Here is a 19,274-nt window from a genome sequence, read left to right as displayed (position 1 = left end):
TAAAATATTGGTAGCTTCTGCACATTCATTGAATGTTTATATTCTGTAGTACATATAAAATTAAATGCATTTGTATAAATGGGGAGATGCAGCTAATTTTAAATTTGCGTAAATAATGGATTTAAATGAAATGTAATGAACATTTTGATGTAAATTCGGTCGATTGCAAGAAGTAATACTTTTACTTAAGATAGATACTATAGATGGTGCATAGAAATGTTGAAAATACATGCATTAATTTGGAAGTGTGTAATAACTTAATGGAGCTCCGAAATGTGTAATACATTTGAAAGTACCTACTTAGATGGTATTATTTCGAGTAAATCATTAAAAGCGCGATTCGAGTAAATTTTCAAACATTGAATTGAGTGCATGCATACTTGTTTCAAAAAAAAAAAGGATTTCTAGATTGAGTAACAATTCTGCACCTTTAAAAAACGGACGACACGAGACATAAATATGTATATAGATCTTATAGGTTAACACAAATTTCCACTACTTTCATATCTTAATCCTTTTGATCATTTACTCATACAAAATAATGTTAAGTATTTATATTAAAAGCTAATTATTTTAAATTGCTTTTTCCTAAACACATCCGTACTCATACCAAATACTATTACTTTTATCTTCTGTGCGTTTTCGCATTAATTTGTCTTCCTGCGGTGCTGGTGTCGCCGACGCTGGCGTCGCACCATTGTTTGGCGGTAGTGTGGCATCACGTGATGTACCCGGGGTTATATTGCCTTCAGTGCCAGTATTACTGCCGATCGTCGTATTTATACGATTGTACATAAGGAATGTGGTCGGATTGTCGTTTTTTGGTAAGGGTGTCACAGTTGTAGGTATCTGCGGCTCGGCCATGCCTACACCAGCAAATCCAACTCCTATATCTGCATCCATACAATCGCCACTAGCAGCGCTGACACCTCCTAAGGTGATCGATGATAAGCAGTCGCTTGAATTTAGAGGCGAATGAGAAGTCGATAGTCGACCGCTTGCGCTTATATCACTACCATTGCTATTCGTCGTCGTTTCGGGAATTTTTTGGTTTTCATCGATCAAATAAACTGTGCGTCGAGAACCGGCTGTACCCAGTGTCAAGCTGCTGCCCGTCACATCTGGCGCTTCAAGACTATCAAAGAGAAGAAAAAGAAATATATTAAGAAATTGTAATAATTTCTAAATTTTATTCTTTTTGTTGTAACAAAAGAAAAACATTATGAACGCAAAAGCAGAAAACTGCAATATGTCTACGTATTAATGCAGTATACAGGGTTGCCAAAAAAATCATCCTAGATACTTTTAAGGACATTATTATTTTGGTAATTTCAGATAAAAAATAGATAAATAAATGGCGCGTCCACTTATGTTAGGTGGTCGAGCTCCTCCTCCAATTTGTGGTGTACGCCTTGATGTTGTTCCATAAATGGAGGGACCTACAGTTTTAAGCCGACTCCGCACGGCAAATGGTTTTTATGAGGAGCTATTTCATGGCGGAAACACACTCGGAGGTTTGCCATTGCCTGCCGAGGGGCACCCGCTATTAGAAAAATTGATGTGCATGCAAGGAGATTCGAGCCTACGCACTTCCGAATGGTAGTTACGCAGCAACCATTGGGCGTATTTTATTACATTTGTTAAGTGACATGATGTTCAAAATAATAGTTTCCATACAATTCTGTTTTTAGTGATGTGAAGTAGGAAATAGGGAGAAATCATAAATTCAAAACTTTATCAAGCATTGATGATTTATTGATGACTTTTTTTCACTTTTAATTAAATGGCGGGATGAAAATTCACAGAATGCCAGGGGCTCCACCTTATTTTTTATTTTTCAACATAAAACTGTACTCGCCGGTTTCGTTATTACGGCACCTTCTTCTTATACTTTGTGTGTATTAAAAACGTCGACTAAAAAACAAAAAAAAAAAACCTAACCCTTAAATTAATATTAAGAAAAGTGAGTGTACAAGCAAATTCAAGGGAAACTACCTAATTAATAATATCCTTAAGATGACTTCCTCGGTAACCCTGTATCTTGTATGTATCAATGTATAACAGAATATGGGATCAATTATTTTGCGCTATGGAAAGGGGCGAATTATGTGTGTGAAGCAAAGAGCAAGCGAAAATGCAGTCGGACGCCATATAAAAATTAAAACGATTAATTTTTGTCATTAAAACTACAACAAAACAGCTGTTACTTGGCAGAAGTCTCGTAATTTTGCGCCAACAAACGTCACACACCGTAAACATTTCAAAAATCTAATACTTTCAGCGTTTAAATTAGTGGTTGTAGGCGTACGCCAATGACCAGTGAAAGGCGGCAACAGCTGCTTGGAAATAAGTTTTTAAATATCTGCATACGATCGTGTACAGACAGACATACACTACAAGGTTAAGGTTGCCAAAAAAATCAATTAATAATAAACATATTTTTATACCCGCGCGTACTTTTGCACAAGACTATTATAGATTGGTTCACATAACGGAAGAATGCAGCAGCATTAAAGGTTCGCAATACGTATAGCCATAATGTACGAGTATATAACAAAATGTTCAGAATGATGAGAGAAGTCGATTTAGCTATGTATATCCGTCCGTCCTTCCGTTGTTGTTGTTTTAACAGCATAGTTAGCCCTGTCAGCGTAGGTATATCATCGGTCGTCTTCGTCTAGCTCATCTAAGGGTAGGCCCAGGAAACATGCTATTTCGACAGGTTGGGTCCAGAGGGAGAGGGGGGTTAGATGAGTCTGATTAAGGGGGCATGTGAAGAGGTGGTTAGTGTCGTGCGGGGTACCTTCACATGCCGGACATGTGTTTGGTATGTCGGGGTCAATTCTGGATAAGTAGGAGTTTAACCTGCTACAATATCCAGAACGTAATTGTGCCAATGTTACACGAGTCTCACGGGGAAGCTGGAGCTCTTCATCTGCAATAGGTGGTGGTTGGACTCCGATTACGGCATTCACAGGACGGGAGTTCATGAAGGTGGTAACGGTCTCCCGGTGAATGTCGTTTATTGACTGTCTAAATACTGTCCGGTCCAGTAGGTTTCGGTCAGTTTTGTCCTGGAGTTCGTCAGCGTAGTCGAGGAGGTGTCTCCTGACGTGCCTGGGAGGCGGCTCAGGCTCAAGCAGGTGTCTGCAGGGGTGAAACCTGCGGTAACACCCCTGCAGGAACTGCTTGCTGAGAAGTTTGTTGTGCTCCGCGACTGGGAGCATTTGTGCCTCGTTGTGCAGGTGTTGTATGGGTGACATCAGGAGGCACCCGGTCGCTGTCCGAATGGCGGTATTCTGACATGTCTGAAGCTTTGTCCACTGCGAATCACTAGTACCAGGCGACCAGACAGGCGCAGCATAGTTTAGAACCGGCCGGCCAATTGCCTTAAATGTCGAAAGCAACAGTTCTTTGTCTTTGCCCCAAGTGCTGCCGGCCAGCGATTTGAGGACCTTGTTGCGATTTTGGACTTTAGTGGCAATTGCGGTTGTATGCGCAGAGAAGGAGAGCAAGCTGTCAAAGGTTACACCCAAAATTTTGGGGTTATTCACAGTCGGTATTGGTGTGTCGTCGACTTTTACCTTAAGGGACAGCTTGACCTTCTTTGTCCAGGTGGTGAAAAGGGTCGCCGTGGACTTGGTGGGGGAAAGTTGGAGATTCCTCGCAGTTAAAAAGCGAGAAAGGTCGGTGAGGTAGTTGTTCACTTTGGAACACAGGCCATCGATGTCATTGCCCGACGCCATTATCGTGCAATCGTCAGCGTATGAGATCAGGGAAACTCCCGCTGGTGGTTGGGGGAGCTTCGAGATGTAGAAGTTAAAAAGCAAGGGTGAAAGGGCACCACCCTGCGGTACGCCTTGCTTAATCTTCCTCTGCTTTGACATTTGATCTCGAAAAATCACTGACGAGTGCCGACCGCTCAGGTAGTTCGCGGACCACCTCTTCAGCCCTGGCGGGAGTGTCGACTGATAAATATCATCTAGTAGCGTGGAATGGCTGACTGTATCGAAAGCCTTCTTTAGGTCCAACGCTACTAGGACAGTCCTCTCGCAGGGGCGGTTTTGGTTAAGCCCGCGATTTATCTGGGCGTTTATGGCGGTGAGTGCAGTGGTGGTGCTGTGCACTCGTCGGAATCCGTGCTGATGTGGGGCTGGGGCCAGGTGTGTCGTGTAGAGTGGGAGTAGGAGGGCTTCAAGTGTCTTCACTACTGGGGAAAGGAGAGTTATCGGCCGATAAGACTCCCCTTGGTTGGCGGGTTTCCCAGGTATCAATAGTGGGACCACTCTCCCTGCTTTCCACTTGTCAGGGATGATGAGAGTGGCCAGAGACAAATTGAAGACCCTTCTGAGGTATCCTACTCCCAGGGGTCCCAGATGCTTCAGCATCAGCGCGTTCAGTCCGTCCGGGTCAATGGCTTTCGATGATTTCGACTTGTTGATGGCCCCCTGAACCTCATCACCGGAGAAAGTAAGTGGCGCACTGTCGTTCGTCAGTTTGTGCAGCCTTCTGGTAACACGACGTTTGGTTGTGTCGCCCGGAGGATGCAGTGTAAACAGCCGGCTAAAGTAGCTCGCGCATCTCTTCGGGTCCGACGAAGTACAACCGTTGAAGGTGATAGCCACCTTGTCGTTGTGTTTCGTCGGGTTCGACAGGGACCTAACGGTGGACCAGAGCTTACTCACTCCGGAGGTGAGGTTACAAGTCTTCAGGTGCTCAACCCATTTAGTCCGCTTGTGTTGGTTTACCAGTGCCGGATCTCCAAATTGAGATCCCTTATGCGGGGATCCCCGGGATCGGCCTGGCGTAGGTGGTCACGCTCGTTTGCTAAACTGGCTGCTTCTGCTGGGAAATGAGGACGGATGTCCTTATAGCATCCAGCTGGGATGAAGCGAGCCGCAGCAGCTGTGAGCACCTTGCGGAATGCGCGTTCGCCGACGCGCACATCAGTGGGGATGGGAAGAGCGGCGAAGGTGTCCTCGGTGAATTCCGTGAAGCCGGCCCAATTAGCTTTTTTAAAGTTAAAATAGGACCGGTGGTTCGCGGAAACGAAATCGGCAGGTCTCTCAATCGAGACGATAATGGGCAAGTGGTCTGATGCAAGCGATAGCATAGGTCGCCACGTTATGCTATTTATCAGACCCGCGCTAGCTATTGTTAGGTCAGGCGAGCTGCTACAATTGCCCACTACCCTGGTGGGGGCGTCGTCGTTCACTGTGCTGAATGTCGAGTCGTCTATCTGCTCTGCCAATTGCTGTCCCCTATGATCATTTGGCAGGCTTGAATGCCAAAGATCGTGATGCGCATTAAAGTCACCTACAACCAATCGGTTTTCACCTCTGATGAGCGCACCTATATCAGGGTGATATCCTGCCGGGCAGCAGGTGACAGGGGGTATGTATATGTTAAAAATTTCGAGCTCGGAATCGCCTGACCGGACAGCTATGCCTTGACATTCTAAGGTGCTGTCCCTGGGGTCGATTCCTTCATCGATAAGACGATACTGCACAGTGTGGTGGACTATAAACGCTAGGCCACCACCGTTGTCTCGCTCGCGATCGTGTCTGTGCACGTTGTAGCCATCCCTGGTGATCAGAGATGACCTGGCGTGCAACTTTGTTTCTTGGACCGCAGCTATTTTGATACTGTGCCGGCTCATAAAGTCGACTATCTCGTCGACCTTACTCGTAAGTCCGTTGCAGTTAAACTGGAGAAGCTTGAAGCTTCTCGGTGAGGTCAGTGTAATCCGGGGGGTGAGGGACGCGTGGGGTTGTCTACGTTGGACCTGCTGTGCAATCCACTGTGGTTGTTGCGGCCTGATGGTGGTGGGCGGCCGCGCCTCCGGGGGAGGTAGTGGGTGCAGAGCTCTGCAGCAGGGGGCAACGTAGGCAGTTGTCCACTCACGGGTGGTGCGCAGGCCGGAACATCTCCGAAAATGGCACCAGCCACTGCAGGAATTGCATTGGACTGATACCAGATTCCGAGGTATTACGGTCTGACACACGGAACAGACTGTACGGGGGACCAGGAGCTGCTGGTTTGTCCCCGCACTGGGGTTGGAGCAGGAAGGGATGGGAGGGGTTGAAGGGGAGTTGTGTTGCTCCGATAGGCTCCTCACCGTGGAGGTGTGGGTTGTGGTGGCGGTTGGTAGTGCCGGCCCATCAGGGGGTGTGGTAGCCGTGGAGGCATCAGACGCCTGTTGGCGGGAGCAACACGTGACCACATACCGTGTGGACCACTCCCTGTGCGACTTAAGGCCTGAGCAGGTCTTAAGGTGGCTCCACCCGTTGCACTTATTGCACCTAACCGAGGTGGAGTTCGGGTGGAGCCGTTGATGGCAGACGCAGCAGTAGAATACTTCTGGCCCAGGGTTGGATTCGACTCCAGCCCTGAGGAGAAGCATTTGGAGCAGGTTTGCTGCGAGAGTTTGCTCCTGTGACGTAAGGGGTGGGGTGATATACGATACACTAGACAGGGCTAGTGTACTGGGGCGGCAGCCCTTGGTCGGGAAAAACCCGAGTCATTCCGGTAACGTAGAACCGGCTGCCGTCCTTCCGTCTGTCTGTGCGCATCATAACTCGTGGGAAAAACAATATATTTCAAGGCACATTGAGCATAAAATAAAAAATATCAATGTATTTTGTTTAAGATTTTGCTCCCTCGAATGTCAACATCTATAAAAAATGAATGACAGTTTAGGGTAATTTAAAGACCAAATAAATGGAAAAATGAGATATGTTGTTCTAATGACATTAATGAACCTTGATATATTGTAATGAAACTTGGTGACTTGGTAACTTTGGCCAAGGTAGGTTCGCCGGTCAATATTTATGCCAACTTCCCACTAAACGGTAATTTTCAAAAAAGGAGAAAATGTGATATGTCTGTTATAAGTGCAAGAAAATTATTCAAATTTGGTAAAAGTGATAAACCCAAAAAGAGATACGATAAAAGATAAATTTTAGAGAGTGTGCGTTGCCACACGATTTAATAAAATTTGCTTAACCCTTTGGGGACAAGTGTAGGTATACAGTCGCCCAAATTATTTCGTAGCTGCAAGGCTCGTAACGTCTGTCGTTCTGAGCGATAAGATACGCATAGGTAAAGTAAAAGAGTCACGTTTTCATTCAAAGACATTAGGGGCCATTAGCGATGAAGTCTTATCTTCCTTATAATGTACACATAGTAATGTCTCACATAGTAAGACGACGGTAGAGTCAGAACGAGTTTCACTACCAGAGGAACCAGCAGACTTTTTATATATTTTATTCTACGCACGATGGCTAAGCGATCTAGAGATGATACGTTAGATAGTGACATTTCTAACGAATATTACTTTGAATCTGATAAGACGGAAGATGACGGCATTACTTCGTCAAGTGGAAGTAAAATACGTCCAATAATGAATCCACTCAGGCACTCCAACATTAGCAGTGATAGCAGTTTGTTTATAATTATTTTTTGACTTTATGAAAAAATTGTCTTGTGTTAAATAAGCCCTTAGTTTTTAAAACGTTCAACGTATTTATTTTCTTTACTGCGCACTCCAATAGCTCTCGCCCTCACCGACGCTCGCCCGTCGAGCGGCTCCGTCCCCAAAGAGTTAAACCTAGTGTACGTATTGCTTACCGCCTCATTTTGATCTGACATAAATATTATTGAAATTATATGTTCAGATTAATATCCGGCCGTCTGTCTGATATTACCAACTCTAACTCTCATTACTAAGGCCCCACTGCTAAGGCTCTTGTTACATTTTTTTTAAGTCATAGGAATATTAAGATTAAATATTTAGGCGAATTAATAATTTTGCGTTAAAATGACATGGATTTGTTATTGCATATTTTTACATATTTTGCACTAAACGCATTTTTTTTATTTATTTTATTTCCTTAATGTACAAATATTTAAGAATACACACAGAAAATTTAATATCGTGCTTGAAGTACGAGGTCGGAGCGGCAGTGCAGTGCATTTCAAACTTTAAACGCGTTTATCTCAAAATAATGCTTTCAAAGCCGGTGACCAAAATTACTCGAAAACGCCTAAATCGATTAGTATCAAATTTTAACACGAGCTTCTTAAATATATTTTTTAGTATTTAATTGAACATTTTTTCTCACCGAAAAAGGCCGAAATTTTGCTCAAAAATCGATTACTCTTTTTGAGACATCGCCATTTTGCCAAAAAAATATATTTTGCTTATTTCTTCGATTAACTACTAGATTTAACATTACTTTAACGAAATCTGTTTGGTTTTTTAATTTCAGAGGATGCAGTTCAGAGATATAGTCGTCACCGTAAAACGTCTTTTTTGATAGGAGCTCCCGGAGATCAGCTGTAGTTCCTTTCTAAATAAATATTTTTACTAATACTAAGTCTTAAGTCTCAGGTACCTGATAATTTTATTGCCTAGATAAAAGATTTCCAATAGAAGCAACACGAAACCAAGTATCGGGTATAACAGTTACTATAGAGTTTATTTCATGCTGCCAAGCGACGTTCAAATGTGGATTAGTACGTTTAGATGCAGTTTTGTTCAATTTACTTTTTATTGTACACACCAGAGATCTGTCATGTACCGCATTTTCGTATACACCGCAAAACTCTTATTTACAATATGGCTCAATAATATTTAGTATAAAAATCAAATGGAGACATTTTGTGCAGCAGGCCAAAGCTCACACAGAGCTGTAGCGCCAAATGATGATGATGATAAAAATCATCCGTCACCGCAATTACTGAAAACTCACTGCACTGCCAGGGTCGTCTCTTGCGATCGATCGTTGGCGGCGGATGATCTTTGAGCGATCGCGATCTTTCGCATGCAAACATGGCAAATTAAGCGTAGCAAGATACAAGCGTATACAAAGTTTATAGTATTTTGCCTATTTTTATACTGATGAAGCAAATGCAGGCCATTGTTTTAACCCTTTGGAGACGAGTGGCGGCATATAGCCACCCAAGCCATTTTGCCGTTGCGGACGCGTGTCGGCATTTAGCCGCCCAAATTAGATCGTAGCTGTAAGTCTGTCGTTCTGAGCGATAAGATACGCATAGGTATATTAAAGGAGTTTGAACCTGATAAGACGGAAGATGACGGCATTACTTCGTCAATTTGAACGATACCACACAATACCGGAATATAAAACGTATAATATAAATACAACCAAACATATTTTTTTCTGTTTTTTTTTATAATTATTTTATGAAATATTTTTCTTGTGTTAGTTTTATAACGTTCAAAGTATTTATTTTCTTTACTGCGCACTCCAATACCTATCGTCCACGACGACACTCGCCCGTCGAGCGGCTGCATCGCCAAAGGGTTAATGGCGAACGATCGCATTTGTTGTTGTTGTTGTAGCAGCATAAACATTCCCCATACTTACATACGGGGAATGCTGCTGGAGTGACAGTCCTTGGCCGGATACAAATCCGGGTCGTTTCGGTAACGTAGAAACGACTGTCGTGGAAACACTTAACGATCGGGTTTAATTACGTTGTCGAAGATTTTTCGTGCCAGCGAAACGAAGGCTTGTTCGCTCAAGCATTTATCGCGATAGATAGTTTTAAGACAAGAATAACGTATTTTTGAGCGATCGCGATCGAGCTTCTCCGCACCCTGCCTACAAGAATTCGATGAAGGAAACTAATTCACGCAAATCCGTATGGAAATGCTTTGGATATATGATAACGATTTTGTGTAGCCTAGCCGCACATGTACACCTTCTACTACATGGCAGCCGGTTCTACGTTACCGGAATGATGCGGGTTTTTCCCGGCCAAGGGTTGCCGCCCCAGTAAACTAGCCCTGTCTAGTGAACCGTTTATAATCATCATCACCTTCTACTAAATGTGTCTTAAGGCCGGTGGGCCAATTAAAAGGTAAAAAAAAATCGATTTTTTTTTTCCTGAAATCAATAGCTTAAATATTCAAGAACATGAGACACAAATTTTCAGAGTTAAATTCCAAGTATTTGCAGAGCTACAGAGCCGAGCGTAGTGCGTCGTCGAGCAACCGTGCGCTTATTGTTGTAACTTTGAAGCGCGTTTTCTGGGCTTTTCATTTTCACGATTTTACCTAATGCGTTATCTTCAGTATTGTTTTCTCTTCTATGTGAACTAAAAAAAACATCCAAAAACTTTTTTTAAGCGACTTTTTTACCCAGTTGAAGAGTTTTTTTTTCCTTGAAAAACCACTTTTTTTTTCTACCTTCCCCAAAAATTCGAATTTTACGTGTTTATCCCAATTTTCTTAGTTCACATCGAAGATAATTACATCAAAATTAATAATCTTGTTTTTTTTTTGTTTTCAGATGAAAATTGCAAGTTGTATCTTGTACAGAAGTTGGATACTTCAGTGGCAAGACGCTCAGGGAATCTATTGATAACTCGGCTTACAATATATTGTTGGAGATTGTACAAATTTTTTTTTTTTTAGTTCAAATATATATTAAACTATCCCCAAAACTTCATTTGGCTAATTGTTTTTTTTTTTCTCATCCTACAACGCCTCGCGAAAACTACTGAATTTAGGACATCTAATTGGCCCGCCGGCCTTAACATTTGTAAAATTTCTGTTTTGACTTTATCCATCAGTAAACGGACACCTTGCTTTCTTAACATTTCCGATCGCTGATTTAATACAGCATTCGAAGTTGTTGTAAGTATTTCAAGCTCCTAAGCTTCCAAGAAAAATTATTAAAAATTAAATTTTTCAGATTGCTAATAAATCTGTAATAATGGACCAGAACAAAATAACGCACTCAGTTACGACGGGCGAAATTTGTGATAGCACCCAATATGAACTAGTCAATATGCAACTCTTGCAGTTGTTGTTGTGGTAGCAGCATAAAAATTCTCCATACACACTCGTGTACGGCGAGTGTTACTGAAGTAACAGCCCTTGGCCGGATATAAATCAGTGTTACGTACAACCGACTGACGCGGAAACGCTCCTCTTACAGTCATACACCGCAAGACTTCGAATATTAGTAAAAATACAGGATAACATTTATGAAATGTTTCTTAGCATACATGTATACATATTATATATAAAAAAAAATATAACTGTTCGATTTTTATTTATTTGTGATGAATATTTACTTCAACGTAAACTACAAAGAATCATTAGAAGGAGCAGTACAGCTCACGTACATATACAGAACAAAATCCATAAAGTACAAGATGATGCAAAATCACACGTATACAAACGTGTGCATCGACTTTTCATACTGAGATTAAAAATGTGAAGAAATTTGTCTTCGGGCAGTGTCGAATATTTCCATTATATGATCGGTCAAATAACTATCACTGCTCTTGTAGGGTTGTGTACCTACCTACCACCTATATATAACACATATTTTTATTTTATTTAATTACAATATATAACATACATACTTATGTATGTATATTTCAAAAGCATGTATGTATGGATTTTAATTTTTAATTTAATTAAAACGGAATTCATTAAAAAATAATTTATTGGTAAATAAAACTTAATATTATATCTGCGTAAATATATTTATGAAAATTTGCATAATAGGAATGCACAAATAACAGGCTGTCAATTGACTGCAAGAACATTGCAATTGCAAATCAACACCACCCCATCACCAATAATTTTGTCTAGCACGATTAAAACGTTCCCACTAATTGCCATTATTATGATCTATATTTGATTGAAAATTGGTCTATATTTGAATATAAATGCGGTCTTTGACTTGTTGCGGTGTAGGAATGTTTATAAAAGTGGTCATATGTATATGCCATCGGGTGTAAGATCATGGCAAGAAAATGTGATGAGGTTGGTTGCAATGCCAATCATACTTAGGTACATTGCATTATTTTTAATATAAGTAACTCGATAACTTAATAAAAATTGCATCTCATGCAGATCTCTGGTACACATGAATACAAACGATTGACATGTACAACAACAAATGAAATAGTGAATTCCGATAAGCAATATTTTACACTCATACAAAGCAAAGCATATAGTACGCATGGCCATACGTATAAACATTTTTATAATTTTGAATGGCCTTTTTTGCAATATTTACCCAAAAATCGATTCCACATTTTTATTTTCTTTCTACACCCACTACCAAGTTCATGCCAAGTTGTCATTAACACATAAACAAGTACATATTTGAAAATAGAGGAAAATTTAAGGAAAAATTGGATGGGATAAATATAAAATGAACTGCAAGAAAGTAATATAAACAAAAATAATGATACGATAAAGAAAAGGTTTTTTTTTTACCCGTGCACGCTATTTCTACGAGAATTATTCAAATCCGTACGTTTTTGTGCTTGTAAACTACTCCGTATATCACCACGTGAAAGTGTGTTATCCATTAGATCGCTAAATTTAGAAAAAACAAATTCACATTGATGTAGCTATAACTAATAAGAATTTTATTACACGAATGAACCATTGTAATGCAAACAAATAAACAAACGAATTTCTTAATTCACTTACCGTTGCAAACTTTGCCTCATCGGCATGTTTCGTTGCAGCAGATGTGTATCCGACGCAATGGACATTGGCTCCTCAAAGCTATTATCAGAGTCATTGCCACCAGACTCGGACCCAATCATGAACTGCGACGATGTTAGACGCGAATCATCCACCCACGATCGTCGATTCTGTAAAATGGAAAATCCATTTAGTGCTTATTCAATACAGAAAAAAGTGGACAAGAAAGCGAGTAAAACCCACCCGACTTTTTGGTACCTTATTTATAAAATCCGATCCAGCTTTCTTCACACGCCGAACAATGCTGCTGGCAAAAGGTTTCCTATAAAAAAATAAAAGTATGGCTTTAGTTGTTGCGAAAATAAAAATGCACAAATATGTAACTGGATATATACTTTTTTGGTATGACAGTTTCGGGCTTTTTATAGTGTTCCATTATTTTCTCCTCCAGCTTTTCTTTCTGGCGGCTCAAGTTGTGCAAGCGTTCGGTGTAGCTTTTTTCTTCCTCGCGAAAATGTTGTTTATCTTCCAAGGAGTGCGAGAGCAACTCGTGATACTGGGATAATAACTGGGAAATATTGTCCATTAAAGTTTTTCGATCTATATCTAGATGAGTATTCGATTGCAGTAACACCTTAAGGAAAAACAGTAAATAATAATACAGTAAATATTTCAAATGATTTTACTGAAGGGGGGAGCCTGGTTTATGAGGTCTAAAAATTGCATCTCTTTGCGATTTTTTTTTTTAAAGAAAAAATTAATTTAGCACTGCAAAGTTGTTTCTATCTTTTAATGAACATTTAAAAAGTATAAAAAATTTTTGTACTGGTTAAAATAAGTTGAAAAAATGCTTAACATAGAAATTAGTAGAGCGCTACAACGCCGGAGTTTCCAACTGGCGTACAAGATACAGCTCGTAATTATTATCTAAAGCAAAAAATTCAAATGGATATCTAATTATCATGATTTTTTATTCTAGATGAACTAAGAAAACTGAGAGAAATTCCAAAATTTCAACTTTTTGGAGGTTTTAAAGAAAACAATGTCTTTCTATAATAAAAAAATCACTTCAACTTGGTATAAAAATCTTGAAAATTTTTTTTTTATCTATTTTGTTAGTTCAAATAGAAGAGAATTTAATACTGAAGGGAACAAGCTATGATTCATTTCAAAAGTTTCATTAGTTTTTTTTCATTCATGTACGCCAATTCAAAGAAATCATAAAAATGAAAAGTCGAGAAAAGAAGATAAAGTTTGTACTATAGCTGTCCAGTCACAGCGTAACTACCTAACGCTCGCCTACCTTTGGCTTTGTATCTACGGAAATATTGAGAATTATTAGGCTCTGTAACTTTGTTTGAATATTCTAAAATATATTAGGAATCGCTTAAAACGAAAAAAAAAAATGATTTTTTTGACCTTATAAACCAGGCTCCCCCCTGAAGTATTTACTTCACACTGTTGTGAATAGTAAGCGGCATCATTTTCCATGGTTTTAATTTGGTCACTCTTCACGTCCAGCTCACGCAATAGTTCTGTGTTTTGCTTTTTTAGTTTACTATTATCTGAGCGTATCATTTTGTATTGCTCCTGAAAAAATTAAATATTGATGTTAGCAAAGTTTGTTTTAATCTGATAGAGGGAACATATTTTTAAATAAAAATTGTAATTTTTAAATTAAATAAATAAAAATTAAAACTTTTAATAAAAAAATAAATTAGAAACTTCATCTACCTGTATGTTTTTGTATTCATTCTTGAAACGGAACAAATTTCGAAAATCATCAGTCAGCTTTGAATGCTCTGTACGCAATATGGCCAAATCATCCTCATAGGCTTTCATGACCACATTTTCTTTTGTTAGTTCAACAATTCGCTTTTCTAAACCCAAAATATGTTCGCGCAGCTCGCGTGTCTCATTTCGTGAATCGCGCAGCAGCAACTTGAGCTGTTCCTTGCCTGTGGCAAGTGACTCGTATTCTGTTGAAAGCTGATCGTGCAAAGTGCGTAACGCCATCAAGTCATGTTGTACATTCTGATTTTGTTGTTTAACGGATTCACTTTGCTTCAATAATAGGTCCTTTTCAGAGGCAAGTTGTGAATTAGCCACTTGTAGTGCAACCAATTGTGTGTTCAGGGATGATATCTGTGAACCCAGCGTTACTACGTCTACATCGAGACGCGCCTTTTCGGCTTCTAATTGAATATTGGCAGTTTGTAGCGTCGCATAACACGCACTCAAATTGGTGTTTGCCTCTCTAAGCCGTAACATTTCCATACGGTCTTGTCGACTTGTTGGTGAGCTTAAGGTAACTTTGTGTTCGAAGCTTAGCTCCTGGGGCTCAATACTGGATGATAGTTCAATATTTTTTTCAACAGTATAAATCTCTTTGCGATGGCATAGCACGCAAATATCTGACTTCGAATTTTCGCTTTGACGCTGCTCTTTCGATACATTCAACATAATTTCCCGCACTGTTTTGAAAGTTTCGGGATTACGTACCAATTTCTCGACGACAGTTTCCACATTCAAATCGCCATTTCCATCTGCCTCCCCACTGCCGGTCAAGCCCAGTTTTTCCAAGTTCTGCCGCACCTTATTGGTGGCTAAAGTACCAGACACTAAATCATTGCGTAAGGTTGCTATAGTTTCAGCATCAATATCACGCTGAGAAATTAATTCCTGGTTTTGCTTTTCGAGTTCTACGATTTTTTGTTGTATTAGATCTGTTTCAGCCAATTCTTTTGTAAGTCGATCAATATCTTTGGTTTGCGCTTCCACCTTCGCTGTAGACTCATCTAGTTGCACCGATTTTTCTTCACTGTTTTCTTTCAATTTCGTTACCTCTTTCAAAAGGCTATTATTTTCGCGTTCACAAACACTTAATTTTGCTTCCAAGTCGTATACTTTTTCTTTAACCTTACTCACTTCTTGGGAGCGTTCTGTCAGCTGCTGAATTTCCTTCGTACGCGTGTCTAGTAGACGATCTAAGTCATCGGCGCGACGCTGTATACTTTCGTTCAGAGTTTGTAAGCGTTGTTTCTCCTTGTTCAAAGTTTCTACATGCTGCTCCAAGTCCATTAGCTTATTACGTTCCAACTCACGTTCCTGACCTTGGCGTTCATACGATTTTTGCCGATCATCCATTGTGTCCTGCAATTTTTTATTCTCTTCCAAGGCGCTTTTAAATACATCTTCTAATGCAGCGTTTTGTTGCGTTAATCGTTGAATGTTATCTTGCATTTGTTCAAGTTTTAGAGATAACTTTTTCTTATCTTTTTCAAGATCCAGTATTTTATTTGTAGACTCATGGAAAGAGTTCTCCTTCAGTTGTTCCAAAGCCGCCGACAGTTGCTTATTTCTTAATTCTAATTTTAAAATTCGTGTCTAAGAAGGAAATACAATAATTAAGTAAATAACGTACAAGAGAGAATTCCAGTCACAATTCGTATATGAATATACACTCATGGGTAAAATATTTCTTGATCAGTTTTGACTACTTTCCTTCTATTTTAATTTGTATTTGGAAAAAAACTATCAAAAATCTACGAGAATTTTAAACCAAATCACTTTATTATACCAAAATTTAATGCGTGCCTTTTTTACTCTTTTTAAACATTTTGAATTTCTGTTGAAAAATTGTTGATTTTTTAAATCTCGTATTAAGTTCCGAACTTTGATTTATATATTTGTAGTAGATTGATGAAAGTTAAAAAAAAAGTAGTCAAAGCTGATCAAAATATCGTGTATTTATTATTTTGTCCATGGGTATATATGTATTGTATATATGGCTATACCTGAGCATCATTTGTTAGTTGCTCTGACAAACTGTTGTCGCCAGAATTACATTCATCTTCGTTATCTGAAAAGGCGCTATCAAGTCTTTGGCTGCTATTAAGATTTTTCGCTACTAATTGCAACTGAGTGTTTTCTTCCAAAAGTTCTTCTAACTTAGTACGATCTAAAGTTCGCTCCAGTGCCATATCGTTTAGCTTTTGTTTGTATTTAATAATCTCAGATTCTAATTTCATCACATGTTCTGATCGCTTTCGTGCCCGTTGCAACTGATCTTCCAACATTTCCCTATAAACACGAAATTCAATAAAATGATTACATGCAAAAATACACTTACTTTGTTTCCAGAAGCATACGATTATCCTCACGTAATTCTTCTACACGAGTCTTATAAAAGTCTGCGTCAGTTAGTTTTTCCCGAAACTTTTGTACCTCAATTTCCAAACGATCAGCGCGCTCTGCACGTTCTCTTAGAACATCTACTTCATCACGGTACGCATAGGCACGTTTTGCTTCAGCGTACCATTCTTGGCTCTACAAAATTAAAGAACCACCGTAAAATGTGTTCAAAGCTTGATTTTTCTATTTTTTTACTTACCTCTGCGCGCAATTTCTCGTATTGCGCATTTTTATGTTCTAGTTCTTCACGCAATTCAAGTTGATTTTCCGACTTCTCTTCTCTGCAAAAATAAAAAAAAAATGTTCTTAAAATTTCTTCTTTTTTTTTTAATTTCCTGTAGTACTTACAGTTCTTGTCGCAATTTGCGAATTTTGGATTTCAAATCAGCTAGCTCTACTGCCATGTGATTATTTTCATTAGAAGTTGGGCAAGATGTCGTCAACGCGCAAGAGAGTGGTGAAAGAGGTATACTTATCGAACCATCACCACAAGCACTCATATTTAAATCAGACTCTGAGCACATAGAGGTAATCCAACGCAAGTAGATATTGTCTCGTTCCTTTGTCAAACGCAATATATGATTATACATATTGACAGGAGTGAGTAAATTTACAGATTCCTTTGTAAGCACAAGACTTTGGTCCTCAGTTACCTATGAGAGTCAAGAAGGCAAAGTTAATATACATATAGAGATTAATTCCAATCATTATATTTAAAAAAAAATATGCCAGCATCAATTACTTGTTTGATCAAACCAACAATTGCATGTTGAGTTTCCACGTCTAGCATTTTAATGCGTCCAATGAAAATTTCACGATTAGGACATTGTACTGCAGCGCCCAATAACAAAGTTAATAAAATCTTCATTTGCTCCAAACCGTGTCTCGATTCGGGATGGTACCCTAGTATATACACGTCGGGAAGTACGAGTATAGTGTGTTCCAGCTCTTCCTCGAAAAGGGATTTTAAATTGCGGGCAATGCATTCGAAGTTTTTTGACCGAGCTATACACAACGAAACTCCAACTAAATCGCGGATATCTGTTGGATGATTTTGTGGTTCTGGATCGATTTGCAACCACACACTGTGTATAATATTGCCATCTAACAAAGAAGAATAGCCGGTAAGTATTTCTGGACGCGGCAAACATGATTCCAACTGAAACATAAATTCAAAATTTAAATTTTTCAAATATTTGTAAAACTTCATATTATATTATATAAAAAATGCAGCTCTTTACTTTAATGATTATTAAAAAAAAACTTATTAAAAAACGATTATAAAATAACATAAATTTGCACACAAACTAAAAATAGAGAATTCTACCACAGATAATAGAGAAAAAAATTACAACTATTTGTATTTGTATTGTAAATTACAACTATATGTAAATAATTATAACTAATGTATATTTAACCGTTTCCATAAACTTTTCAATCTCATGTTGGATTGATAATTAATACACCTCTCGGTATTTATATGTGTGTATTCTGGGTGTTTATATCTAGGAAGGATTTACATATATCGGTAAAATAAATATAAATTTGACGGTAATTTTAAAATTTTGGGATACAAAATCGCTTGAATTGTGTCAACTAATGATGAAAGCTAGTTAACACTACCGGTATTCCCTCAACATGTTGGCGTTCGAGTCAAAGCCGCGTTGCAAAAAAAAAACATTGCTACAGTAATTATATTGATACTCTAGACGACTATGCCCTCACGAGTCAATAAATCGAAGAATTTATTTAAATGACTCTTTGTAGGTATAGCATTACACCTGCAAATCCTACAAACATCCACACTTAGTAGAAAAAACATAGACATTCGCCTACCTTGTCAACTACAAAACTGGTCAATAAGCTGCCATATTAGGAAGCAGACAATTTCAATCTTATGCAAATTACGAATAAATCAAATTGTTATTATTTATAATCAATTCTGTTTGATTTCAAAATGTTAATTAAATAAAATACTTGCACTAGGTTTCTAGTTTTAATGTCAAATTTAGTGTGACTTAAGAGTATATAACTGTAATGTTATAGTATATATTAATGCCAACAATTATAGTATTCAATACAAATATTATGTTAGTTACCCAATTAACCAGAGCTCCATTTATAAAATCATCGATTTCCATGGGTGTAGCTGTTCCTGCGTTAGCCATTTTCCCCAACTTTCGCAATTAAACCGAGACTCTGCTTGCAGCTTCGAAGTTGGAGGCACTACACAATAGAAGCACGTTTGCCAGCAAAGACGCTTGATTTCCGCTATATCTTACAATTTGTTGCGTATTCACTTACTATTTCTTCATTACAATGTATACACAATAAAGAAATCTATTTTTTTTATATTTTTCTGTACACATATGTAACCACAATGCAGCTTCAGGGAGTCACCAAACAACAGTACATATACATATATATAATAAAATGGTGAATGTTTATGTTTAAGTTCGATTAGGCCTAATCATTTTCATATAATTTAAAATATTTTAAACACTTCCTTCTTTTTCCTAACAAACTTTTAACTTTGTGTCCCGAAATTCAGAACGACAATTCTTGACTTTGTACCGCAACTAAACCAAAAATAGGT

The 19,274-nt window shown here is 38.7% G+C and overlaps 1 protein-coding gene across 3 annotated transcripts; it reads right to left on the bottom strand.

The window, feature by feature from the left end:
* Positions 1–2: 2 nt before the first annotated feature.
* Positions 3–19,274, bottom strand: LOC128862308 (girdin). 3 transcript variants are annotated; one of them, XM_054100865.1, is made up of 13 exons: positions 18,778–19,274; positions 17,421–17,837; positions 17,027–17,331; positions 16,878–16,959; positions 16,617–16,813; positions 16,282–16,567; positions 14,219–15,871; positions 13,937–14,074; positions 12,880–13,118; positions 12,728–12,806; positions 12,488–12,654; positions 12,269–12,370; positions 3–1,135 (listed from the first exon to the last, which is right to left on the bottom strand). In XM_054100865.1, exons 1-13 carry the CDS (start codon positions 18,844–18,846, stop codon positions 589–591), a joined length of 4,281 nt encoding a protein of 1,426 aa, XP_053956840.1. In that variant the 5' UTR covers positions 18,847–19,274; the 3' UTR covers positions 3–588. The 3 variants fall into 3 exon arrangements, with proteins under 3 accessions (XP_053956840.1, XP_053956841.1, XP_053956843.1); XM_054100866.1 differs by having other exon boundaries at positions 12,743–12,806; XM_054100868.1 differs by lacking the exon at positions 12,269–12,370.

Source organism: Anastrepha ludens, chromosome 4, assembly GCF_028408465.1.
Source record: "Anastrepha ludens isolate Willacy chromosome 4, idAnaLude1.1, whole genome shotgun sequence".
NCBI classification, from domain to species: domain Eukaryota; kingdom Metazoa; phylum Arthropoda; class Insecta; order Diptera; family Tephritidae; genus Anastrepha; species Anastrepha ludens.
Note: the sequence above shows the minus strand (reverse complement) of the source record. Positions and strands in the feature narration are given on the sequence as shown.

What these genes read in the sequence shown, in the direction of transcription:
- LOC128862308 (XM_054100865.1), bottom strand. Translation starts at nt 18,846, where the DNA reads ATGGCTAACGCAGGAACAGCTACACCCATGGAAATCGATGATTTTATA. An exon ending in ATGGAGCTCTGGTTAATTGG is followed by an intron (nt 17,838 to 18,777) that starts GTAACTAACATA and finishes TTTATGTTTCAG; the next exon opens with TTGGAATCATGTTTGCCGCG. An exon ending in CGCAAATTGCGACAAGAACT is followed by an intron (nt 16,960 to 17,026) that starts GTAAGTACTACA and finishes TTATTTTTGCAG; the next exon opens with AGAAGAGAAGTCGGAAAATC.